Genomic DNA, 25646 nt, shown 5'->3' on the forward strand with positions numbered 1-25646 from the left:
TTTCATGAGCAGAATCTATAAAATGTTTGACTATATATTTACTAATAAGGGTGTTAACGTTTAGAACAGTAACTGCTGATTTTCACTGTATTTCTGCGAACTGGCAATAGTGAGTAGCCATTGATTTCTTTTCTACCTATTAAGTTCTAGTAAAGGATCATTTTCGTAATTCATGATTTCTCTGAATGCTTATTTTCATTTAGTGAGTTTTCTTGAAATTTGGTTTACCTATATTAATATTTTAGTGTCACTAGGCAGGCATTTGATCTCAGTTTTAGTGAGGTTTTTATTTTGTATTTTATTTAAGATTTTTTTTAAGTTTGTAATGGAAAATAAAATTATTGACTTGAAAATATTTTTTATTCAGATCACATTTCTAGCTTCAGTTTCCAAAACAACAGAATTCCTTTTATTTTGAATTAATACACAGTACATTTGTCTTCTTTTTTGTCAGAACTTTTATGAGCAAATTGGAAAACCACTTTAGTGTAACATCATTCTAAAATTAACATTCTTTTGGGCCTCCCTGGTGGTGCAAGGGTTTAAGCACACCAGGGTTAAGCACACGCAAGGGGGTTAATATCCTGCTAGGACTTCAGTATTGTTGTACCAAGCAGACAAGAAATTTTGAGTCCATTAGATTGTTTTTCCTAACTTTAAGTTACTTATCATGGAAAAAGTACTTTAAATGCATTAGATAACTTATATTAATACATTATCATTGGTCAGAGATTGTGATCTAAGTTTAAAAAATTATACAGTGCCTTTCTGTTAATTAAAATTTTGAAGGGTGAAATTAAAATTGGACATTCTAGATTTGTGTTATTTGTAAATTATCTGTGTTTCATAGTTTTCATTTGAATCCAGTCACTCCCCCTTAATTATCTCCTGTTGTTTTATGGAGGGAGCTTTTCTTTTCACTGTTATTATGAAATTTCCAGTGATATTTAAATGCTTGAGAGCAGTAATAAAGAGTGCTAGAAATCAGAATTTTGCACTTTTCTTTGACACATCCTTTAAGATAATAAGATTGGGGATCTGCTGGCTTCAGAAGGAGCCTGGGAATATATGTTTTTGGATGACAATTATTGTCCTTTTCATATTTCAGAAGGTAGTCCCACCAACTTAATTTAGTTCTTTGACAAGAAAATATTTATTTTGAAATCCAGCAGAAAATTTTGGTAATCCAAAGCACTGCTCACACTGCTCAACATCTTGCATCATACATATTTGTGTGTGTCAGTGTTTTAGCTTAGTAAAAATTAAGTAGCGTTATGTTTGCTAATAACTACAGAAAAATGGGTTTTATTACTGTATGTAGAATAGATTCACCTGAGGGAAAATTTCCATAGTTTGGTTTATGGTGCCTACTTTCTTTTAATAAAGCTTAGCTTAGCTTAATGGTTATAAATATATAATTTAAAAACTTTGTAAGGTGCAAATTAATACCAAGTATTGTGTTAGTAGCTGACAGTTTTTACTCTAAACCATGAGGATAATTAAAAACCTATATAAGTGACTATACGTTGACACATATAACATAATTTATATATACATATAAAATAATGCATATATAATACAAATAAATACTCATTTAACCTCTACCTTAGAGTGAAAGTACATGTTATTATTTAGTGCATCTTCTTTTTCCAAATCTTTGGAATTTTTAACTATCGAAACTTTCATACCTGGAGACATCTTTTAATTCATGTTAGTGAACACTCATTGGCTAAGCAGTTTCTTGTTGATCCCAGGGAAATATTTGTCTCCATTGCATCTTTTTGCTTCCAGAAAAATAAGAGAAGGGAGCTGAAGGCAGAGCAGCAGCATAAGGAAATGTTATTTCTTTTTTGAGTGCTTTTTTCTGGACACTAAAATGTAATTTCAACTGGTATTTTGTTTTAAATTGCTTTGTACTTCAATAGAAATCAACTGTTATATGTGAGTTCGTCATAATTTCACACACTAACTTTGCAGAGGACCTTGGGATTCTGAGAAGTCCAATAGGTATGTTACAAGGTTAGTGTAGGAGACAAGTCCTAGCTGCATTTTATTAAGCAGTATACCTCTTAAGATCATTTGGATTCCTTATCCAAATCCTCAGAACACATTAGAACTTTCTGTGTTCCTAGCAGTCTTTTTGTACCTGTCAGTTAGCTCACTCTGCCATTTGCCAGGGAATTATTCCTAAACCCAATCTCCTCAGTCCTCCTTAATATTTTTTAATTAATACTTTTACTTAATACTTTTTAATTATTGCTGTGTGATAAACCACCCCAAAACTTAGTGGTGTAACCCTATTTTCCATTTCATCATGCTCACAGATTCTCTGTGTGTCAGGAACTCAGATGGAGCATATTGCTGCTCTACAGTATCTGGAACTGTACCTGGGAAGAAGTCTCATATTGGAGAGTCTGGGGAAGATGTGAATGTCTTGAAAAAGTAAATCTAACACAACATATATATCCAAAGGCATGATATTTTTCAAAGTAATCCCTTACATTTATGCAATGTTTTATTTAAAATTGACTTTCATTAACATATATGTATAGTTTATCTAAATCACCATTCTTTATTGAGCTGTATCATCTTTATAGTTTGTTACAGACTACTTTGTCATCTAATGAGAGTTACATGCTCTTTCTAGAACAGTGCTTGAACACACACAATTTGAGATGCTCCACAGAAGCACTGTAGTTAAGAACTTTTGTTTTGTAGTCACATGCCATTCTTCAGACTTGGTTCTAAGCTACTTACAATTAATTGCTGGTTAAAACTGCAAACAGTAAATTCCACAAATATTTTTGAATACTGGCAGCATTGTGGTAATTGGTGCGTAGCCACCCACAGTTACTCTTTGGAGGAGACAACACTTTTAAGATGTATAAGTTCTAATGTATTTATTAAAAACTATTCATTTGACTTTAAGGTGTTTCCTTACATACAAGTTTAGTTTGCTTCGAGTAGATGGTATTACTCTGTAAATTACACTGCATATAAGACAAAAATGTCATGAAAGGTAGATATAAATCATTCAGAATATACAAATACAATTTGTTGAGTCCATGTAAGTACTAATTTGAAGTTTGTTTGTACAGTCAGTGGAGGAAAGGAAAATTGCTAGGCCAACTTGATAGTGAAAGTAATAGTAAGAGGGAATATTTAATATACTTAGGAAATCAGGTATAGTATTTGCATATAATGTTATTTTTTAATAAAGCATTTTTTCCTGTTCATTAAAACAGTTCTCTGTGTCTTATCAACTCTGTCAACTTGTATTCAGTTGTTGAAGGTACCTGAAAGGGATAAAGGTTGTATTTCTTTCAAAATTCTTTAAAATCTATACTTTTTATGCCAATTATAGGGACCCTTTTCCTCCAAGTTTAGTATATCCTACTTTTCATAATGTAGTGGTTGTGTTTGTAAGACATAGTAAAAAGTTATAAAAACAGTTCTGAAGGGATAGGTGAGTTTATAGCTAGAGAGAAAATAATTCCTGACAATTTAAATAATATTTAAGGACTGTGCCTATGTATTAAACAAACCTAAATGTCACTAAACAAATCTAGCACCCAGTTTTTAATCTTATTTTAGCTAGAGTGATGACTTTTCTTATCTAATCCAGTACTATTTGCATTATCTGCATTTCAGAGCTGTGTCAAAAATATTTGACTGTGGTCATCCTTGTTTTGGTTCTGACTTTAACAAGCAAGTCTTTCACAATTAAACGCTATGTGGTTTTAGTTTGAATAAGTTATTTCTTAATTTGAATGTATGTATGTATGTATGTATGTATGTATTCCTTCTTGTTTATTTCCCCACCCCACCCACCATTTCTTCTTTAATAGTGGGGAATTTATTTCTTAATTCTTCTATTGAAGGCCAGTCCAAAACTGTTTCAAACCCTATCTCGTTAAAATAGACGTGCACTTTCCTTAGGTTGTGTTGCTGGATATTCACTAGAAGTTAAGAAAACTGAAGAGGAATTCCTTTTCAGCATAAGTGCAAACATAAATTTTGTAGGCACAATAAATAGATAAGACATAGTGGATGAAATGCCTGTCTTCCACCTTTTTTTTTCTTAAGTTGGTGTATTTGAATCCCCTTCAAACCTTGTTAAACACAGATTGTAGGACTCTACCCTCAAAGAAGGATCTGGTGTGAGCTGATGCTGCTGTTCTGGGACCACACTGTGAGAACCAGTGCTTTAGAATAAGTTTACCCTGTTCATTGTAGAATGGAATTTTCAGTTCAGTTGGTTCACTTAATAGAAGGTTGCTTAAACATAGCATAGTATGTACTGGGTAAAACACTATTTTAAAATGAAGGAAACTAGTTTCTGGATCACTACTTGCCAGCTTTCTGATCTTAGTCATTAACTAATCTGATCCTTAGTTTCCTCATTTGTAAAATGAGGAATGATTATTTGAGGATAAAATTAGGTAGTGTGTTGAAAAGTGTCTTATACACTATATTTCTGATCAAATTTAAAGTAGTATTACATATGTTTTAAAATGCTTAGCTTGTTTAAAAAGGCTGTGCTTTATAATATTGTTACTTTCAATATTTTGATTAATACTTATTCTACTTCCCTTTAATGCCCTTTGTCTTTTAATTTTTTTTCAAAAGGCTGAGATGTGAAAACTAGATTAAGCTTTTTTAAAAAAAAATCCAGGTGTCACTCTTTTATAACATTGTGTAAGTTTCATGTGTATAGTTTTAAACTTCTGTATATACTACATTTTTAAAAAATTTTATTTTTATTTTTACATGGAAGAACTGGGGTGCAGGCCAGAGGTGCCAGGAGTGAGAGGATTCAGCAGAGACAGAGTGGGGAGCAGAACAGGAGGATCTACTAAAATAAACTGCTAAGGGGAACCAGTGGGCAAGACAGGAAAGGTCTGCTGCACCATATGTGGGTTAGCGCCCTGGCAGGGGAAAAGTAATACTTAACCCATACGCCACCAAGGGAGGCCCTATACTACACTTAGATGACCACTAAAAATTTAGTTTCCATTTACTACCATATATTGACTCCCTTACCACTTTTATTCCGCCTCCATACTCATACCCCCTTTTGCTCTGGTAATCTCCATTCTGTTGTCAGAATCTAAGAGGTTTTTGTTTTGTATTTTTTTTTTTTTATAATCTTTCACAGTAGTGAAATCATACAACTTTTGTCTTTCTGTTTGACTTATTTCTCTTCCTATGTTCTCCTCAAGGGTCTTCCTGGCTTTCGCAAATTGCAAGATTTCATCTTTATTTATAACTGAGTAGTATTCCATTGGGAATGGCTACAGCACCTTTATCTAGTCATCTGTGTGGGCACTTAGGTTTTTTCTGTATTTTGACTGATAAATAATGCTTCAGTAGACGCAGGGGTGCATATATCTTTTTGTATTAGTGTTTTTATATCCTCCAGATAAATACTCGGAAGTGGAATATCTGGATTATGTGGTAATTTTATTAATTTTTTGAAAAATCTCCAAACTACGTTCTGTAGTTGCTGCACCTGTTTACATTGCCATCAACAATGTATGAGGGCTCTCTTTTCTCCATATCCTTGCCAAAACTTGTTTCTTTGTGATAATAGCAATCCTCACAGGTATAAGGTGACATCTCATTGTATTGACTTAAATTTCCCAAATGATAAGTGATGATGAACATCTTTTCCTGTGCCTGTTGGCCATCTGTGTATCTTCTTTCGTTAAATGTCTAGTTAGATCCGTTTTTTAAATTGCTTTTAAATTGGGGTTTTTGTTGTTAAGCTGTATGAGTTTATATATTTTGGATATTTTTGTCAGATGTATGATTTCCTTGGTTTTAGTCTTGATTACTTTTTAATGATAGTGTCTTTGAATTTAAGTGGACTTGAGTAGCTTCGAAGGGAAATACTTTTAAATGAACACAAGCAGTCTTCATGGATCTATAAAAATAACAGGACCATAAAGATATCCATCAAGCTGAAAATGTGCAAGCTGTGTGTTGACAATCAGTGATTGTTTTGTGACCTTTAAAGATTTTGTCAAACATTAAAAATTTTTATTGTGGGTCATAAATACATAAGGAAATGGAAAAAAAAAACAGTAAAATTCTTATTTGGTACAAAGTAATTTAAGACAGAAACATTGAGAAAGTGTTTATTTCTTTCTAAAAAAAACTTACCCAGATCACTTTAAACAATACTTGCCTTATATAACTTACACCACACGGGTAAGATAAATATTAGTATCATAGTGCCACATGAATTATCACAACTATTAAGTTTGGCTTGTGTTGGGTATGTTTATTAGACTTCTTACATATGGACATTTAAAAATAATAGAATTGTAGACTGAAATGGCTCATAGGGTTTTTAGGATCCTTTGAACCATATGTTACATAGCAGTCAGCAAGCCAAAGGACTATGCACATCAAGGAGAAAAATCAGGGATATTACATAAATTCTTACATATCAAGAGAAAACAAATTTATATAGTTTTTTATTGGTGAAATTCAAAATAGTACTTATTGTAATCTTGTTCTGCTATGGAACATTTTTAGGGGAATTACATTATGCTTCATTGGGCTTCAAAGTTATTGTTCATTATCATATAGATTGTACTTCTTCAGCTGTAGAAACCATTCTTATACTTACGGGCTATACAGAAACAGCTAGCTTTGACGTGTGGACCTATAAATGTAGATTCATATTTTAGAAAATAAAGGACCATTGCAGTCATCTAATTGGGTTGTTTCTTCAGATTACACAGTTGTTTGGTGATAAGTGGTATCAAAACAGTGTTCTTTAAAATGTCATACAATGTCTGGTATTCTTCATTGATCTATTACTTACCTTGCCAGAATACCCTATTCCCTAACCATTTTATAAGTATAAATCCACCTTATACAAAAGCTAACATCTTCCTTCCCTAGCTTACGTTTTTTCTTCCTTACCTGATTTTTCAATAATACCTCAGCTTCTTTAATAATAATATTTTAAAATGAAAAATACTGTAATGATAGCTTGGAGCAGTTACTACATCATTTTTGCCTCATCTGTACTGTATTTTTAAAAGTTATTTAAATTATTTTTAATTATTTGTATTGGTCAACTGTGCAATTTAAATGTTCATATCGTGAACATTTATTAAGTTAGTTTCTTAAATAGCTGAAGCTAATATTTTTACACTATCACCTTTCAACTTCCACCACTGGAGCGTGGTTCACAGACAATTAAACTGAAACACAGAACATTAAATGTCTGTCACAGAGTGGATAGTGAATAATTGGTATTATGATAGATTTTCATTTTCTAAAGGGCTTAATACATGAAGGTATTTAGTAGATGGGTTTTTTTTTAAGATTTATTTACTTATGCATACAGAACTGGGGTATAGGCCAAAGGTGCAGGGGATAAGAGGATACACCAGAGACGGAGTGGGGAACAGAACAGGCAAATCTACTGAAATACACTGCTGAGGGGAGCGGCGGGCGAGTCAAGATAGGTATGCTGCATCATGTGGGTCAGTTCCCTGACCAGGGATCGAACTCGTCCTTCAGTGGCTGCGGATAGCTTCATAGTGCTGTGACCCAACCCCTTGCTCCACCAGGGAGGCCCAGTAGATGGTTTTTAATAATTACCATTAAATTTGTAGGCCAATACTTATTTATAATACTTAGATTTAACATACTTTATTCAACATTCGTAGATATATTTATCTAATAGAGTGGTAGGTGTAAAATGTAATAGTGCTTGGCACATAGGTTCGCAACAACTATTGTCTGTAGAAATAGTAATTGTTATGTTTGAATGCTTTTCTTCTAAATTTCAAATAGGCTTAATTAATCAGATTCCCCAATCTATCAATTAAATTTAAAGCTTTCCTTTTTCAGGTAGAATTTATTGATATTTACCTCATATATAGGTACAAGCAGCAAAAGGAAAAAATGTCCCATTTATTAGGCATATATAATTTACAATGCCTCATGTAGTTTTAAGTAGAAAATTTGTTAAATATCAATATATATGTACATAATCAAAGAGTTATGGTCCTGGCCTGATAATCATCTTGAGATAGTCCCCAAAGTGGTGCACTGAGAAAAGGAAATCTGCAGTTATATCTAACATTATCATTGTTAGTGTATTCGAATAGTTTCATAAAATTTTATTCATTGGGTAAATTTTACTGAAACAGTCTTAGTACCTAATTTTCTTTTGACTTTGCATTCTTCCCAACATCTTGTAGAAGTTACAAATTAGTTTATAGAACTTATAATTGAATTAATGATCTTTCTCTTGTCAAGTTTCTAATGTATTTTTGTTTCCTCCCCGCCCCCAAACCAGAGGAAATAAAAGCTGAAACTGAAAAACAGAGGTTTGTGGATCTTCTTTCTCTAGTAAAAATAATTTGTAAATTTTGTTAAAAATAATTTGTAGAATTTTGATTATAATAGTATAATCATGTATATTTTAGTGTGGTAAATTTTTTGTATGTGATCTTTATAATAAAATTAATCATTTTTAAGAACTAATAAGTATACTTACAAATACAGAAAGATTTCATAAATATATAAAGGTATTTCTAAAATACCATAGAATATGCTTTAAAATCATTATTAAATACTTTAGTTCACATTTAGAAAGATTACTAGGTTTCTTTGATATTGTTAATCTTTTCGGACAGTATTGAGTAACTCAGAAGTACAGTGTAACTTAAAGTAGAATTTTTGTTGCTTCTTTAATGTGTTATGATATCAAATTAATTAGATGACATTGGAATATTTTTATAATTGAAAATACCTTGAGATCTTTGTAAAGAATGTGTTGTGTTTAATCATAGCTCTTGTAGTACTGAAATTCTGTTTATGAGTTTATCATGAATATGTTAAATGTGATATTCTAATTAGCCTCCTCTTTTTCATATAGTCCTCCTCATGGAGAAGCAAAAGCTGGATCAAGCACCCTTCCACCAGTGAAATCAAAGACAAATTTTATTGAAGCAGACAAGTACTTTTTACCATTTGAATTGGCATGTCAGTCCAAATGTCCCCGCATAGTTAGTACATCTCTAGATTGTTTACAGGTATGTGCATAGTTAGTACATCTCGAGATTGTTTACAGGTATGTGTGAAATGACATTACACAAAACCCATTTCTAAAACATTATTCATAATTGATGATTCAGATATCTCATAAAAGTCTTGAATATTCTTTTTGTGATAAAAAACCACTGGTGGTGCTTTTATTCAAGATAGACAATAATAGCTACAAAAAGTTATCTGTAGTTTAATAGTAACAAAAATCATTAGTTAGTGAGAAACAAATTCTTAAGGTTATCAATAATGAAAATGTACATTTGGTCTTTCTTTCCATCAGTGAAATGAAAGATTGATTTTTAACCTGCTTCTAACTTCATGTATATTGTCATTTGCAAATGGTGTTACTAAATGCCTGTTTTTTTGTATAAAGCAGCAGGTTAATACTTAAATTCACTGCTGGACTTTAGCTTTGGCTTCATTTATGTCAGAAAAATTCCATAAATCTAATTCTGTAAGGCAAATCTTTAGGTGGAGGGCTCCTTCTCTTCAGGCAACCTCACTGTTTGGGGTTATGTCTATTCAATTGACAATTCAGCAGGTAGGAAAAGATCATATCCATAGGATTTTTTCTTAAGAGAGGTTAAAATTAAATACATTTGATATAAATAAATTATAACATTTGAGTTTTTCCTTCTAGGACTATCATGGTAATAAATCAATGAACAAATTCTTGATATATTGCAAACTGTATATGGAAACTGGGTTTTTGGTCTAGTCACAGATTTAGTTTGTGAAGCAATTTTGGGTCATTTAAACTTGTTTAGTTAAAAAAAAAAACAGTAATCCATTCAAACTCAGAGACGTTCTGAAATATTGCTGTTATTTTTGTGCTTTTTATTAGTATTGTTATTTTTCGGTTAATAGCTAATAAATCTTCAGGAAAAGTTGGTAGAGTCTTGACTTTGATTATACCTCAATTTTTTATGTAAAAAGTTTAATGTCTATTTAGTTGTACATTGTAATTTTGATGTATATTTAGTTAGCATGTATATTGGTTAACTTAACTTGGACCTTTATTTTCTTTCTCCATTTCAGAAACTTATTGCTTATGGGCATTTGACTGGCAATGCTCCAGATAGTACAACACCAGGCAAAAAATTAATAGATAGAATTATTGAAACAATTTGTGGCTGTTTCCAAGGTCCTCAAACAGATGAAGGAGTTCAGTTGCAAATAATAAAGGTAATATAATAAGTGAATTTGTTATCCATAATCTATTATTTTTAAAATCAAAAGCCTTTTACCTTGAAAATATTGGAACTATCATTTCATGTGTCTTCCAACTATAATAAATGTCATTGAGTGCTGTGTACCCCTAAACAGGGGCTTTTGCTGTTTAATATCAAGAGTTCATTAGAAAAAGAATTTCCAAATCTCTTATTCTGAATGTCACAATTTAAACTGTGGCCCCTAGTGTCTACATTCCATCTTTTGAGCTTCAGGGTACCACATGAAGATCCTATAATGTATACAGTTTCTTCTGTATTATTGGAGTCTTCTTACCCATTTTTCATCATGTGGAATAGTTGTACACTAGCTTTCCTAATTCTCTTGTACCTATTCCCTTGTTCCTTGTTTAGAGGAACCTGCTCAGTTAAGCCCTGTTCTGGGTTTGTGCTATGATACACCTGGATGATTAAGCTTCTTTAAAGGAAAATCACTTTAAAGGAAAGCCGTATTTTCAGTTTTTTATAAATAATGAGTTCTTAATATTACTGATAATTGTACTGGTACTATTTGTATATATGTATGTATAAATTAAAATTTTCTGGTATTGTTTGCACTTTTGAAATTGTTTACTTGTATAAAGTGTTTGTTCATGTGTGTATGTAAGCCCCTTCTGAACCTTTCAGTTTCAGTTGCTATATTTACAAGTCATCTAATGTCTTTACTGTCAGTCAGTCTGACCTATTTGCCATTTCATGCATTCATGATTTATTTAGCATATACTCAGTGCTAACTCTTCTTAGCATTGTACAACATAAAAGTACAAAAGATACAAGGCCTTGTTTTTGAGAATTTGTAGGTAATATATGAACATTTGAATAAATTAAAGTTGTTCACTTTATTGGAGGATTCACTTTAAGGTTATTTTAAATTCTTTTTTCTAAAATATTTATAAAGATCTTCAACGGTGACAACAAAACTCATGCATTGAGCCCAATCCATAAAGATGTTCTCAATTGAAATGAACAAATACAATGTGTATTTTCCAAAATTAGCAATCTAGTTCAGATATATTGAGCGAGATATATCTGTGTTATATTGTGACAGAATTTTATTTATTTATACATATGTGAACTGGGGTATAAGCAGAAGTGTCGGGGGTGGGAGGATTCACCAGAGACAGAGTGTGGAACAGAACAGGCAGATCCACTGAAATACACTGCTGAGGGGATTGGTGGGGAGTCAGGAGAGGTCTGCTGCGCCTTGTGGGTCACCTCCCTGGCCGGGGATCGAACTCGTGCTTCAGTGGCTGCAAATAGCTTCATCGGTTGCGTCTTAACTCCTTGCGCCACCAGGGAGGCCCCAATGCTATGCATTTTAATAAACTAAATGCATATTATTGTTAAAATGAAATATGAGTTGAAACAAATTAATGGAATGATTTTCTACTATTTTGGGTTTGGGAGAATTACATGGAGAATACAGTCAGAATGAAGAAAACAAGATATTTCAATAGTTGATATACTCAAGGCAATTAGAGTCTGTATATAGACCTCTCTTGTTTTTTTGCAGTTTGCTTTATTGCTTCACAGATACTATGTTTAACAAATTAAAGGTTTGCAGCAGCTTGTGTAGAGCAAGTGTATTGGTGTAATTTTTGCAACAGTATGTACTCTGTCACATTTTAGTGATTCTTGACAGTGTTTCAAACTTTTTTGTTAAATTTGTTGTGATTTTTTTTAAAAGATTATTTATTTATACAAGAACTGGGGTACAGGTCAGAGACAGGAGAGGTCTGCCGTGCCATGTGGTTTTTGCCCTGGCCGATGGGGAATCAAACCTGTGCTGCAGAGGCTGTGGACAGCTTCGCAGTATGGCGCTCAACCCACTGCACCACCAGGGAGGCCCTGTTGTGGTGATTTGTGATCCTTGATGCTGCTGTTGTTTTGGAGCACCACAAACTGCACCATATAAAATAATGTTTAGTGTGTTCTGACCTCACCATCAACTGATCATTCCTCTGTCTCTTACCCCCTCCCTATTCCCTGAGACACAATAATATTATAGATCAAATAATAATCCCACATGGCCTCTAAGTGTTTTAAGTAAAAGGAGAATTGCAGTTCTCTCATTTTAAACCAAAAGCAAAAAATGATTAAACATTGTGAGGAAGGCATGGCAAAGGTTGAAATAGACTGAATGCTATGTCTCTTGCACCAAGGAGTGAATGCAGAGGGAAAAGTTCTTGAAGAACATGAAAAGGGCTACTTCATTGAACATAGAAATATAGAAAATAAAGTAGCCTTATTGCTGATATGGAAAAAGTTCTAGTCATCTGGATCTAGGAACAAACCACCCACAGTATTCCTTAAGCCAATTTTAAAAGAAGTTCTGCTGTTATCAAATACTCATGGCATGAATGGCATGCCTACAGAGAAATATTTCGCGAAAGGAAGAGTCAGTTGATGTGGCAGACTTCATTGTTTTATTTTAAAAAATCATCATCCTAATCAGTCAACAGCCATCTGCATGGGAGCAAGACTCTCTGCTGGCAAAAAGATTAAGATCTGCTGAAGGCTCAGATGATGGTTAGCTTTTTTTTGGGGTGGGGAGGGGGCAACAACTTGTTAAGTTAGGATATGTAGGTTGCATTTTTAGGCAGAATGCCATTGAATACTTAATAGACTATATAGCATAGTGTAGGTAACTTTTATATGTACTGGGAAAAAAAATTGTGTGGCTCACTTTATTGCAATATCTGTTTTATTATGGTGGTCTGGAACCAAACCCATGATATTTCTGAGGTGCGCCTGTACTCTACCTGAAAATGGTAATGGTCTCTGAAAGTTTTAATTCTAATATAAAAATGTTTATATTTTTGCACCCAGAGCTGAAGTTCTATATATAGAAAAGTGCTTTAACTTTGTCTTTTTTTTTAAGGCTTTACTTACTGCAGTAACATCTCAACACATAGAAATCCATGAAGGAACTGTACTGCAAGCTGTGAGAACATGTTACAATATCTATCTAGCAAGCAAAAATCTCATCAATCAGACAACAGCCAAAGCTACTCTTACTCAGATGCTAAATGTTATCTTTGCACGCATGGAAAACCAAGCAGTAAGTATTTTAAAAAAAAAAAAAAAAAGTTAAAGAAGTTAAAGATTGTGTAGAACACTACAGGCATCAAAATAATAGAGTTTTAGAGAAATTTGAGTGAAATCTTTCATCCCTATAGAGAATACTGCTTTTCATTTATAGTTTTGCTTTCTAGAGACCTGTGATACTGTATTTTATTTCACTTTGAGGTTTGCTGACTTCTTTAACTTGTTTTTAGTTCACAAATAGAATGTGAAAAATACTGATTGCCACCTTCCACATGAAAGTGTTTATAAATTAATAGTTTTATTACAATCACGCTTAGTAGATGAATGTAATGTACATATAAAACTACTTAATTTGATCTATTTTGGTACAAAATATTCATGGAGCCTTTGTAAAAAACAAACAAAAAAAATGCCTCCACGTGTTGATGAAATTTTTTTTTCTTTAAGAAATCAGCAACTAGAGAGTTACTTAGCAGTTTTTAATAATTATCTAGCTCTTACTAAAAACTAACTTAAAATTTTTATTTTGAACTGATTTCAACTTACCTAAAAGTTGTCAAGTAATAGAGATTCCCTAATGTCAGCATCTCACCTGACTGTGTTACAATGATTAGAAGCAGGAATTAACACTGGCACAATGCTGTTACATAACCCTCAGATCTTACTTGAAATTTTCTGTTTCAAAATTTGAACCAGAATCCCACATTGCAATTAATAGAAATTCAGTTGTTATATCTCAGTCATCTCCTGTTTGTGACAATTCCTTCCCCTTATTTTTCATTTTCTTAATGCTTTTAAACATTAATAACTGATTATTTTATTGAACTTCCTTTACTTTTCCTTTAACTGATGTTTTCTTGTGAATAAAATTACTTTTTTTTCTTTTCTTTTCTTTCCTTTCCTTTTCTTTCCTTTCCTTTCCTTCCCTTCCCCTTCCCCTTCTTTTTTTTTCTTAGCTAAAATACCTCTAAAGCAATGTTCTGTCCTTTTGATGTACCCTGTCAGGAATTCATGATGTTAATGTCTTGCTATTAGTGATGTTAACCTTGATTACTTGGTTAAGGTGGTATCTGTCAGGGTTTTCTGTTAAGTAACTAGTTATTTTTTTTACAGTTAATAAATATCCAATAACATTTCCTCTTTTTAAAGGATATTTCTAGAGTTTCTACAACTCTGGAATAAATAGAAAAGGCTAGAATTAGGTATCATGCCTGTCTGTGATTCCAAAGCATGTGCTTGCCCCTCTAAACCAAGATACAGATTTGTTTAAGTTATGCTGAGACTGGGATTACATTGGAAGTCCATGTTTTTCACTCTTTATTTGGAGATTTAATTTGTTAGAAATAAACTAAAGTATTGGTATGAGAACTGTGTTCTGATTCCAACTGTGCAACTATTGTGCCTGTCAGTTTCCTTATCCGTAAAATAAGGGATTTGAGCCATGTCGATAAGACTCTTCTTACCTTTTAGGCATTAAAATATTTTAATTCAAATCTATTTTATAAGTTTTTACAACTAGTTCTACATAATCTGTAAGATCATTGGGGAATAAGAAATGTTCACACTTGACACTGTAAAATATTTACATTTGTGAAAATTAGTTGAGAAACATTAAGTCATGAGGACCAAAAGAAATGTGTCTAAAGGCATTAAAGTGCTAAAAGATGAAACCCTGTGATTCCTTTTGTTACTGTTTTTAGCATCTTACAAGTAAGATAGTTTTATAGGTGATTTATATACATAATAATGACAGTTCCCCTAAAATAAAATTTAAATATTTGTAGGTACAAATTTTTTCATTCTCAGTAGATGACTGGGCAGAAGCACTGAAGTACTCATTTTTATTAAATACAATTTTATTGTTTTTTAATTAAAAGAGAATCATGTTCTGATAACTGTGCAACAAGTTGCACCTGCCAGTTTCCTTGTCCTTGTCAGGGTGACATAAGAATATGCTATAGAAGTGGTTATACTAATAAATTTCTTCCTGCTTTTGTTCCAGTTTGGTCCTACCTGACCTTTTATAGGTAACCATTATTACTAGTTTCTTGTGTATTTTTCTAGACTTTGTTTTTGTATGTATATGAAAAGATGAATTTGCATAGATGTGTACTTTATTCCCTGTAGGGTAAAGAAAATGTCAGGCTTTTCTGCCCTCCCGACATCAGGATAGATGATGGCTCCTTGAGGTCCTGAATGCATGCCTGATGGTGGGCACCTGGAATAGGGTGTGGGCATAGGTAGATGGGATTCACCTGGGCTAAGACTATGCTTTTAAGGGCGGTGTCATGGGGACGCCAGAAGAAGCCAAAAGAGAAACCGAGAGAGAAGCAAGAGAAGCAGAAGCTGAGAGAAGGCCGGAGAGCCCAGATAGAATGAAGACTTGCTGGGAGCCGTGAATCTTGCCAACCTCCTGGCCCCCCAGCACCCTTACCTGCTGTGTACCAGGTAAATCCCAATAAAAAGACCTGCAAAAGGCCACTAAAGACTCTTGATTCCTCCTTTACCTGGTCTGCTGGATCAGAAAACCTGCACTGTGGTCCATTCCTGGCCTTAAAATTGGCGTAGTGGGCAGGATGATCCATGCAGACGGGTATGGAGCCCTCTGAAGAACTGGAGGGACTAAGGAGTAACAGACTGTTTCCCTGTGACGAAGCTGGAGGCATCATGGCGGCACAGGAGATGGACAAGGTCCAGGAGCCGCAGGATGAGACCTCGTGTGGAGGAGTTGCCCAAGAGGACCAGCCAACGACCCCTGTGGCAGCAAGAATCATTGGCGAAGAGAGGACCACAATTCCGAGCTCGCCAGTGCCGATTCAGGGAGAGGCCAACGAACTTGGCCTAATGGACTTGGACTGATGGACTCAGACTGATGAACTTGGACTGACAATCCCGCCAGAAGGTGGAGGACCTTGGAAGGTTATGTTTTTTTTTGAGAATTTGGGGGTGGCCAGTGGGCCTTGATAGCCAAAAGCAGCCTGTGTATGCCCAGCAGCTAGGTGGAGGAGAAAAGCCAACTGAGAAGGCAAAAGCTGGTGCTGATGCTAAGTTTGGGAAGCCTTGAGCGGCTGTTAAGCAGCCTGGGTATGCTGAAGACCTGTGAGTCTCGTAAAATCACCTGTGGGTGATGCCCTGTTCGTTGTCGAGTGAGGGTGAGGAGCTGAGGAACCCGTCCTTGGGGGACGGGTGGGGAACGTGGCTTGGGGTGGAGCCCAAGCCGAATGTAGAGTTTGGATCCCGGACCCATGTGCTTGTGCAGTGGGTTGCCTGAGTGCAGGGGTCTGCGAGTCGCATTGGTGGCTATGAAGGCCGAATGTTGGAGCAACTGCAGACAGAAACCCTGAGGGTTGGCAATTACCCCCAACAGAATAGAATCGCCAATCCCAGAATGAGTGCATCCTGGGGGTAGATGCGGTGTGTGGCTTGTAGCTGAGACTACAGCCAGAGAAGGTCAGGAAGCCTGACGGCTCCTGGCGTGTTACAATAGATGCCGTGTGTGGTTCCCCTCCCTCGTATGAGCAGTGCCTTCGGCAGCAGATTTGGTGGCTCATCTGCTGGTACCAATAATTGTCTTTTGCACTACGCTGGGGCCTTGCCTGGACTTATTTGTGTTCTGTTGTATTTTGTTGTTATATTGTGATGTATTTGCTTTTGTGGGCCATGGCTGCATTATTTATGTTTGCTAAGAAAATTGTATGTATGAAGACTGTATGGCAGAAAACCCTGAGGGGGTGGACTATAGGGTAAAGAAAATGTTAGGCTTTTCTGCCCTCCCGCCATCAGGATAGATGATGGATCCTTGAGGTCCTGACTGCATGCCTGATGGTGGGCACCTGGAATAGGGTGTGGGCATAGGTAGATGGGATTCACCTGGGCTGAGACTGTGCTTTTTAAGGGCGGCATCACGGCGACGCCAGAAGAAGCCAAAAGAGAAGCAAGAGAAGCAGAAGCTGAGAGAAGGCCGGAGAGCCCAGATAGAATGAAGACTTGCTGGGGGCTGGGGCCTGCCAGCCTCCTGGCCCCCCAGCACCCTTACCTGCTGTGTACCGGGTAAATCCCAATAAAAAGACCTGCAAAAAGCCACTAAGGACTCTGATTCCTCCTTTACCCAGTCTGCTGGATCAGAAAGCCTGCATTGTGGTCCATTCCTGGCCTTACATTCCCGCATTCACTTTGTTTCCCCTCAGTGAAACTTTCATTTGATTTTAGGTAAATCCACTATTGATAACAACCCCATTATGAGGCTGTAGGTAAATGGAAGTGATCAGGTTTTTTCTGCCTTCAATGATTGACACCTCTCGTCTTACACGCTTGCCTGGTGGTGGCACCTGGAGTGTGGTAGGGCGTGCATGAGTGGCACACCTGAGTCAAGAGATGGAGCATATAAGGGTGGCAGCAGAGGATGGGAGGGGGCGCAGAGGTCCATGAGGCAGAATGCGGGTAGAGACCAGGAGAGAACGAGAATGCCAGAGAGCCCAGAAAGAGTAAAGATTCTCTGGGGGCCTCCCTGCCTGCCCTTCACCTGGTTGCCTCACTAAAAATGGTGTAGAAAGATCATTAAAAGCCTGAAAAAGCCACCGAGGGCTCCAAGACTCTTCCCATCTGCCCGGATCATAGAAAACCTGCTCCGTGCTTTGCAGGCACTACAGAGGCTATTAAAATTATCCTAATTTTTTGTTTTTTTAGGTGATAACTTAGCCTCACTGATACACTGCAAATAATGAAAAGAGGAATAAATAATTGTAGGGTAAATGGTTATCAAGGCTTTTCTGCCCTCCCACCATTAGGATTGATGATGGAACCCTGTGGTCCTGAATGCATGCCTGATGGCGGGCACCTGGAGTGGGGTGTGGGCATGTGTAGGTGGGTACACCTAGGTTGAGAGACTGGGCTTATAAGGGCCGCCTTATGAGGACACCAGCGGAACAGCAGAGAGCGATAAGAGAGCGAAAGGAGCAGCAAAGCAGAGGCCGCGAGAGAATGCCAGAGAGCCCAGAAAGAGTGAGGACTCGCCAGGGGCTAGGAGGCCTGCCAGCCTCCTGGCACCCCCGCACCCTTGTCTGACATGTTCCTGGTAAACTCAAAAAAGCCTGAAAAACCTATTGAGGGCTCCAGGACTCTCCTTTACTCAATCTGCTTAGATCAGAGAGAACCAGCACTGGCCCTTCCTACCACTACAATAATGAAAGTCTTCCTTCTCTGTTCTTCTGTTCCCCTAAGAAGTAACCACTCTTAACTTATTTTGTGTATAAGAGCATATTTTATGTTCTGTGTTTCTGATGAACTATAATTTCACAGCCTAGAGATAAAGTAGCTACTTGTATAAAGGATTTATGGTTGAATTTAACATTACTTTCCAAGTTTTAAACACTGTATTTTACTATGATTGGAAATTATTTCTTTCCAGTTGCAGGAAGCCAAACAAATGGAAAAAGAACGACATCGGCAACAGCATCATTTGTTGCAGTCTCCAGTAAGCCATCATGAGCCTGAATCACCTCAACTTAGATATTTGCCACCTCAGACTGTTGATCATATATCCCAAGAACATGAAGGGGAACTTGACCCTAATTCTAATGATGTGGATAAAAGCCTTCAGGATGACATAGAACCTGAAAATGGATCTGATATTTCCAGTGCAGAAAATGAACAGACTGAAGCTGATCAGGCAACTGCAGCTGAAAGTAATCTTGAGAAGTAGTTGTAGTGGGGGGCGGGGGGAGGGTTAGATGTGTGTATTAAGAATATAGGAATGTTTTCTAGTGATGAAATACATATATTCATAATATAAAGTATTAACTTTATATTATAAATATCAGACACATTGTGGTAATTGTGGACTTTCTTCATCTTAGGTGGTAAAGTTAATTTACTTTAGTGCACAAGACATTTGTTAATGTTACTGTGCATTCATTAGCATCTCATGAGTGTTATAATTTATAGACTTTAGAGGAGATAATGTGTTACTAAAGAGGGTCATAAATGTTTGTTAGCATGTTATATAGGAACCTCAGTTTTTAAATTTTATAGCAAGCAAGAGACCTATTTAGTCTCTAGAATGTAACTAAAAATTCTGAGAAATAACTATGTTAATTCAGAAAATATAATGATCAGAAACATACAGAAATTAAATATAAAAGAAATCTTTGAGTGTCAACTAAAAATAATTCACTTATTTTTATATCCTGATGTGTAATAATCACTAAAATTGAAAAATTCTGATAGTATTTTTTCTAAATAAATTTATAAGATAAAGTTTATATGATTGTGAAAGTTAAATTATCTTTTATAGATTTTTCTCTGTAAAAACAGTCGCATGACATCATTTTTCTGCAAGCATTCTTCTCAGATTTAGCTGTTCCATAAAGTTGCCAGAAAAGTTTTATTTGTTCCCTATGTTCCTCCCTAGCTTGTTGTGAAAAAATATTGGAATTTTCTATTGTGTGTTCAGTGTGGTTCTGTAGAAGAGGTTGGTAAGGACATAGCTACAGGTCATCTGAGTTCTGTGTTTTTACTTCTACTTTGTGAAGACTTCTCTAATAAATTTTCAACTCTTCACCTCTTTTTCCCTAACCCTAAGTGACATGAAGATCACAAATGGCATGAGTAGCTGTGTTTTTACTATTTTATTTAAAAGTGTAACTTTAATAAACTATCCACTGTGCTCAAGCTAAAGGTGGATCTATACTACTTACATGATTTACATTTTTCTGACATAACCATGCCAAAATATACTCTGCTTTCACTGTGGGCTAATCTCTAGTAAGGCTTAACTTTATTTCTTCGTTTTTTCATGAATTCAGCAAGCATTTGTTTAGCATGCTATGTCTTAGGCACTGCGCTAGAATTTGGGATTAAAAACCTGTTGGAGTTACAGCTGTTGCTTTTAGGGTGCTCATGGTCTACTTGGAAGGTCAAATGTGTATAAATGAAGAATATAAAAGGTATAATGTGACAAGTATCCTGGAAGTGGCATGCACAAAGTAATTCTCCTGAGGGGAGAGGAAGTATTTTTGTAGAGAAAGTGTGATATTTTAGCAGTCTTGGTAGATAGCTATTGGAATTGACTAGTACACTTTCCAACAGAAAATGGTTGAGACCCAAGTATTGTATGCATGTAGTAGTATGTATGAGGTAGATACTCTAAAGGATGCAGAATTATAAGTAAGATGTAATTCCCTTGACGTAGTCATGATTAGTTTGACTTTAAAGATGTTTTTCTCCCAATAGCCAATATAAATGAAAATTCTGCCTAACAGCCGTTGGTTACAAGCACATGTTCTGGAATTAGAGTTTCTGCTTTAAATTACATCTGTCATTAGCTATGTGACTGTGCATAATGTTCTCTAATCATTTTCCTTGTGTAGTAAATATTACTCAGTGTTATTTTAATCTATATTTGTCAGATAATGCACATAAGAATTGACTATTGATTCACTAGTCATTTTGTGTACATTTAATCATTAAATGCTTATTTAATATGTTGAAACTGAATTTTAGACATTAGATAATTTTAGGCAATAGACTAGAGAAATTCAAAGCTTAAGAATGATGAAAAAATTATTTGTTAAAACATTTACATGTTTTGACTCCAAAGAATGTAAATACTATTTTATTTGGAATTTAAAAAATACATTGTTCCTGATTTGACATAGTTATCTGATTTTACCTTCTATCATTTGGTATTTTTTGTAGAATGCAGCAAGCAATGGGTTAAGAGCCAGAATTCTACCTAGTGGTCATTTATAATAGAATGAGTTGCACCTGGGGTGTAGACAATAGCCTATCAGCTAGTATGCAGTGCTGGGCAATTTGATACGGAGTAGTGGTTCCCAGGACAGGGTCCCAGATCCCAAGGCAACCTCAACTGCTATTTGAGCCTTTCCAGATACCTTCAGAATTTGAAACAAAGTATAATGGAGGTCCTGTTTTTCTGCAGTCATCTATACAAAGTAACTGGAATGTCAGATTTTATCAGTTTCTCTTCTCTTCATAAGTTCTGCTTGGCAGTTACATGTTTTTGATTAATATTATATTGGGGAATGAATTTTTTTTTAGTTAATAAGTTTTCCATTGGAAATGTAGATTCTGTTGGGAAAAATTTATCCTAAATTAAAATAATATTTTTTTTAAATTTTTCTTTTTTAAAGCATTATCTAAAAATGATATGTTATATGACGGAGAAAACCATGACTGTGAGGAAAAGCCACAGGACATTGTGCAGAGTATTGTACAAGAAATGGTGAACATCGTTGTTGGAGGTAATATATTTCACTTGAAGTTCATTTATTTTGTCTTAATGATATTTCATCTGCATTTGGAGACTTTTTATATGAAACATTAAGACAAAAATACAAACTCCTCTCAAATGAGAGTGTGTATATGTATAGAAAAGTTATTTAAATAGCTTTGATTATAGAGTGTGCCATTCTTTCTTTAGTTTCAATTAATACTTTCATTAAAACCCACTATTCCCCACCCCATTATAGAAAGATTGATGTTGTTTCTTTTTTTGTGTATGGTGGGAGATGGGCATGGGTATATTTTTTTTTTTAAACCGGCATATTGAATTTTTAATATTACAGCCTGTTCCAAGCATACAAAATTGGTAGACAGATGTCTTGGGAAAGTTTGAAGTTGAACATAAATCATGATTGAATAGATTTACTTCTTTGCATATACTTCCCAGGACATATGAGGAATGGCACACATGAGGTAAATTAGATTTATGAAGTCAATCAGCAATTATTTGCTAAGTATATGTACTTTTTAAAAGTAAAAGTAGAATCCTGTTAATAGAAAGCAAGTGCGCCTGTGCAAAACACCATATTAAGTTTTTTATTCAGAACAAGATTCATATGTTTCTTATGGACATTTTGACACCAGTGCTAATCCTTATTATGTAACTAATTTTTATTAAATAAGGTAAAACACAAAACAGGATGAATCAGAGTAAAATTCTCTTAGCACAGTACTTCAAGGAGTAATGAGCATGATTTTATAGGAAAAAAAATGGGAGAAATCCATTTGGGAGAAATTGTTAGAAAATAGGCATGTTACATATAGCATTTATATTTGCAATATCTTAAAAAAAAAAAAGACTAAATCACTGACTCTAAATTCAAGACCATAGACCAAGAATTTCATGGGTATATTTTTAATCCTCTTATATGTACTAAACTTTATAAACTAAAAATTGTTTAAATTGGTTTGGTTTTGAGTACTTCATGTCCTTGTCAAAAAAAACATTAATTTCTTATACCTTTATTATCATAGACTAAGTTATGGTTGATACAGGGTCAGTATTACAAAAATGTTTTTAAGTTAGGAATTTCATATTTCATAAACAGAACTATATCTAGGATTAGATGACACCAATCCATGAAGCTTATTTAATTCATGGTATCTTTCCATATACACTTCTGTAAGTATGATTAAATACACGTTGTGGCTCTTGAATAAGCATAGTTGTTTTTCTGCTATATCTAAGTCTCACTTATAACATTTCTAAGAATGTTTCTTTCCCTGGTATAACTAGAAGCAGGCATTCATCTGACTGCTTTCTCAATTTGTTATTCATTCTCCTTCATTCAACAAATACTTATGAAATATCAGTATGTACAATTGTACAGCATTATGGGAGATCAAAAATTAATCCAAGATAGCCCTTGCTTTAGAGGAAAGGTTTTCTGTATTGTACGTATATAAGACTAACACAAGGTATAATGTGATAAGTGCTACTAGATAGAAACAACTGAAGTTTTTTTTAAATTTTGAAAAGAAAAAAAAAATGATCATTACTAGCTTCATATAGGAGGTGACACTTGAACTTAGTACAGAGTCGTGCAGGTATAGGGGAGTGACATTTGATGCGTTGAAAATTGTTACAGTCCAGAGGAATGATTTGGTTATTGTCAGGTGGTAGTTTGAGGTGTAGAGTATATGGGCCCAGCATGCTTCTGCTGTGCTACACAGCTTTCTTGAAGTGTAGAGTATATGGTGTCATGCAGTAGAAAGTAAAATTAAAGAGGCAGTTTGAAGCCATGCAGTGAATGTTTAAAAATTCTAGGTTTAGGATTTTGAGCTTCATTTTGTCAAAATGGATCACCATTTTTAGAACTAAAAATTAAATGACCAGAACTATGTTGTAAGAAGCTAAGCAGGGTAATAAAAAGTTCAGTAGACTAATACAATCTAATCCTGAATAGTACAATAACAGTAGAAATGGAAAAGAAAAAGTGACTGAGAAGTGAGAAAATGGATGTTGAATCAGGAAGACTTTGCAACTTAATACCTAGGTGAAAGAGTAGATAGAAGATATGTTCAAGATTTGGTGTTTCACTAGAATAATTCACGGAACTTACCATATGGTTATTCTCATCACTGATTTATTACTGTGATTGCAGACAAAAATCATTTAAGGGAAAAGATGAATGGGGCAGTCTGGAGGAAATCATGTGCATACCTCCAAAAGTCATCTCCTAGTACAGTAACTGTTAATTCTTCCAGCATCAAATTGTGCATTGTCTACCAGGAAAAGCATTAGAAACTCATTCTATAAGATTTTTATTGGGGGCTGGTCATGTAGGCACTCTCTACCTGGTATGTACTAAAACTATGGATTCCCAGAAGGAAAGCTGGCAGTCAGCATGAACCATATTATTTGTACAGTTTATGTACAGTGAGCCTCTCTTATTAGTTCTGAGACTAGTGAGAACCCTCCCAAAATGTAAATTCCCAGGTGCAGCCAATGACAGTCCTTGCAAGCAGATCTTTTTCCCTAACGGTGGGCAATCTCAGGCTTGCCATGTTAACTCTTTTCTGCATGGGTGACCTTTCAGTTTTCAATCCTAAATGGGTGGATGGAAGGTGGGACTATTGGTAGAACTGAGTCATATTGGAGTGGCTTGGGAAAAAAAGGCTCTAATTCTCATTTTGATACATTGAGTTTGACCTTCAGATGTGCCATCCATGTTGAAATGTTTATGAAATATATAATGAAAATACAGAACTCTGACATAAGAGCTATCACAGCTCTGTTAAAATTAATAGTTGAAAGGATCAGATTACAAATGGGAAAATAAGGAGACTTAAGAAGAGAGTATGATCTTCTGGAGTATGAATTTTTTGAAAAACCATAAACATATATTCCAGGATGAAAGAAAACACAATATGTGTTCATGCTTTCTTACATAATTAGGAATTGAGAATTATTGGTCCATGGGTCAAATTTGGCTCACTGCTTGTTTCTATAAAGTGTGATTGGAACATAGCCATGTTCATTTGCTTGTTCATTTGCTTTTGTATTGCTCTGGGCTATCTTTGCACTCAAAAAGTAGAGTTGAGTATTTGTACCAGAGACCACATTGACTGCAAAGTTAAAATATTTACTCTCTGACCTTTTACTAAACAAATTTGCTAGTCTTGAATATATATGAATACAAAGGGTGAAGTGAAAGGTCTTCCATTTTTCTGCAGCTTTTTACTTAGATAAAATTCCAACCTAGATAAAATTTCAGAGAATAATAAATGAACATCTGTATGTTCTTTCTCCAGATTCACTCATTGCTAATAATTTTGCTGCCTTTGCTTTATGTGTGTGTTTAAATAGACAGGCAGACATGTATGTATGAATATGTACGTGTGTGTTCCTTGTATTTGCTGAACCATTTAACATTTGGTTGTATATACATCATGATATTTTGTTCCTAAATATCTCAGCATCTATCTTCTGAGAATAAGTGAATTCTCACATAAGCTACAATTCCATTTTTACATGTTAAGAAAATTAACAATTTTTTTTTAAGAGGAAATTCTCTTTTTTTTTTAAGATTTATTTATTTATACAAGCACTGGGTACAGTCAGAAGCACGGGAGGGTGAGAGAATTCATCAGAGCCAGAGCGGGGAGCAGAACAGGCAGACTGACGAAATACACTGCTGAGGGGAGCAGCGGGCGGCAGGAGAGGTTTGTCGCACCATGTGGGACCCTCGCCTGTGGCTGGGGATCGAACCAGCGCTACAGAGGCTGCAGGCAGCTTTGCAGCCCAGCGTTCAATTGCTGCGCCACCAGGGGAGGCCCAAGAAAATTAACAATTTTCTAATACATATCCATGTAAATATTTTTCCAGTTGTTCCAAAATGTGTCCAAAGTTTGTCTCAGCCAACTCACATTCTCAGCAACATCTTTTTTTCTTTTTGTTTTCCCTTTTCTAAGTCAGGACCCAGTCTAGGTACACTCACCGCAGTTCACTATGTCTCTTTGGTTTCTTTATTTTAGACCAAGTCCCTC

At 35.1% G+C, this 25646-nt stretch overlaps 1 protein-coding gene across 3 annotated transcripts in view; it reads left to right on the forward strand.

Moving 5' to 3' along the window:
- ARFGEF1 (ADP ribosylation factor guanine nucleotide exchange factor 1) overlaps positions 1-25646 on the forward strand; it is a 127108-nt gene that overhangs the window by 29493 nt on the left and 71969 nt on the right. For 2 of the 3 annotated variants that reach the window (XM_037505671.2, XM_054692203.1), the window contains 6 exons: positions 8327-8357; positions 8909-9065; positions 10117-10263; positions 13189-13368; positions 18763-19039; positions 21506-21616. In XM_037505671.2, coding sequence (XP_037361568.1) covers positions 8327-8357; positions 8909-9065; positions 10117-10263; positions 13189-13368; positions 18763-19039; positions 21506-21616 — 903 coding nt within the window. The other variant, XM_054692204.1, reaches the window with a different exon arrangement.

The sequence above is a fragment of the Talpa occidentalis genome, unplaced genomic scaffold, assembly GCF_014898055.3.
Source record: "Talpa occidentalis isolate TD23 unplaced genomic scaffold, MPIMG_talOcc4v2.1, whole genome shotgun sequence".
Taxonomy (NCBI): domain Eukaryota; kingdom Metazoa; phylum Chordata; class Mammalia; order Eulipotyphla; family Talpidae; genus Talpa; species Talpa occidentalis.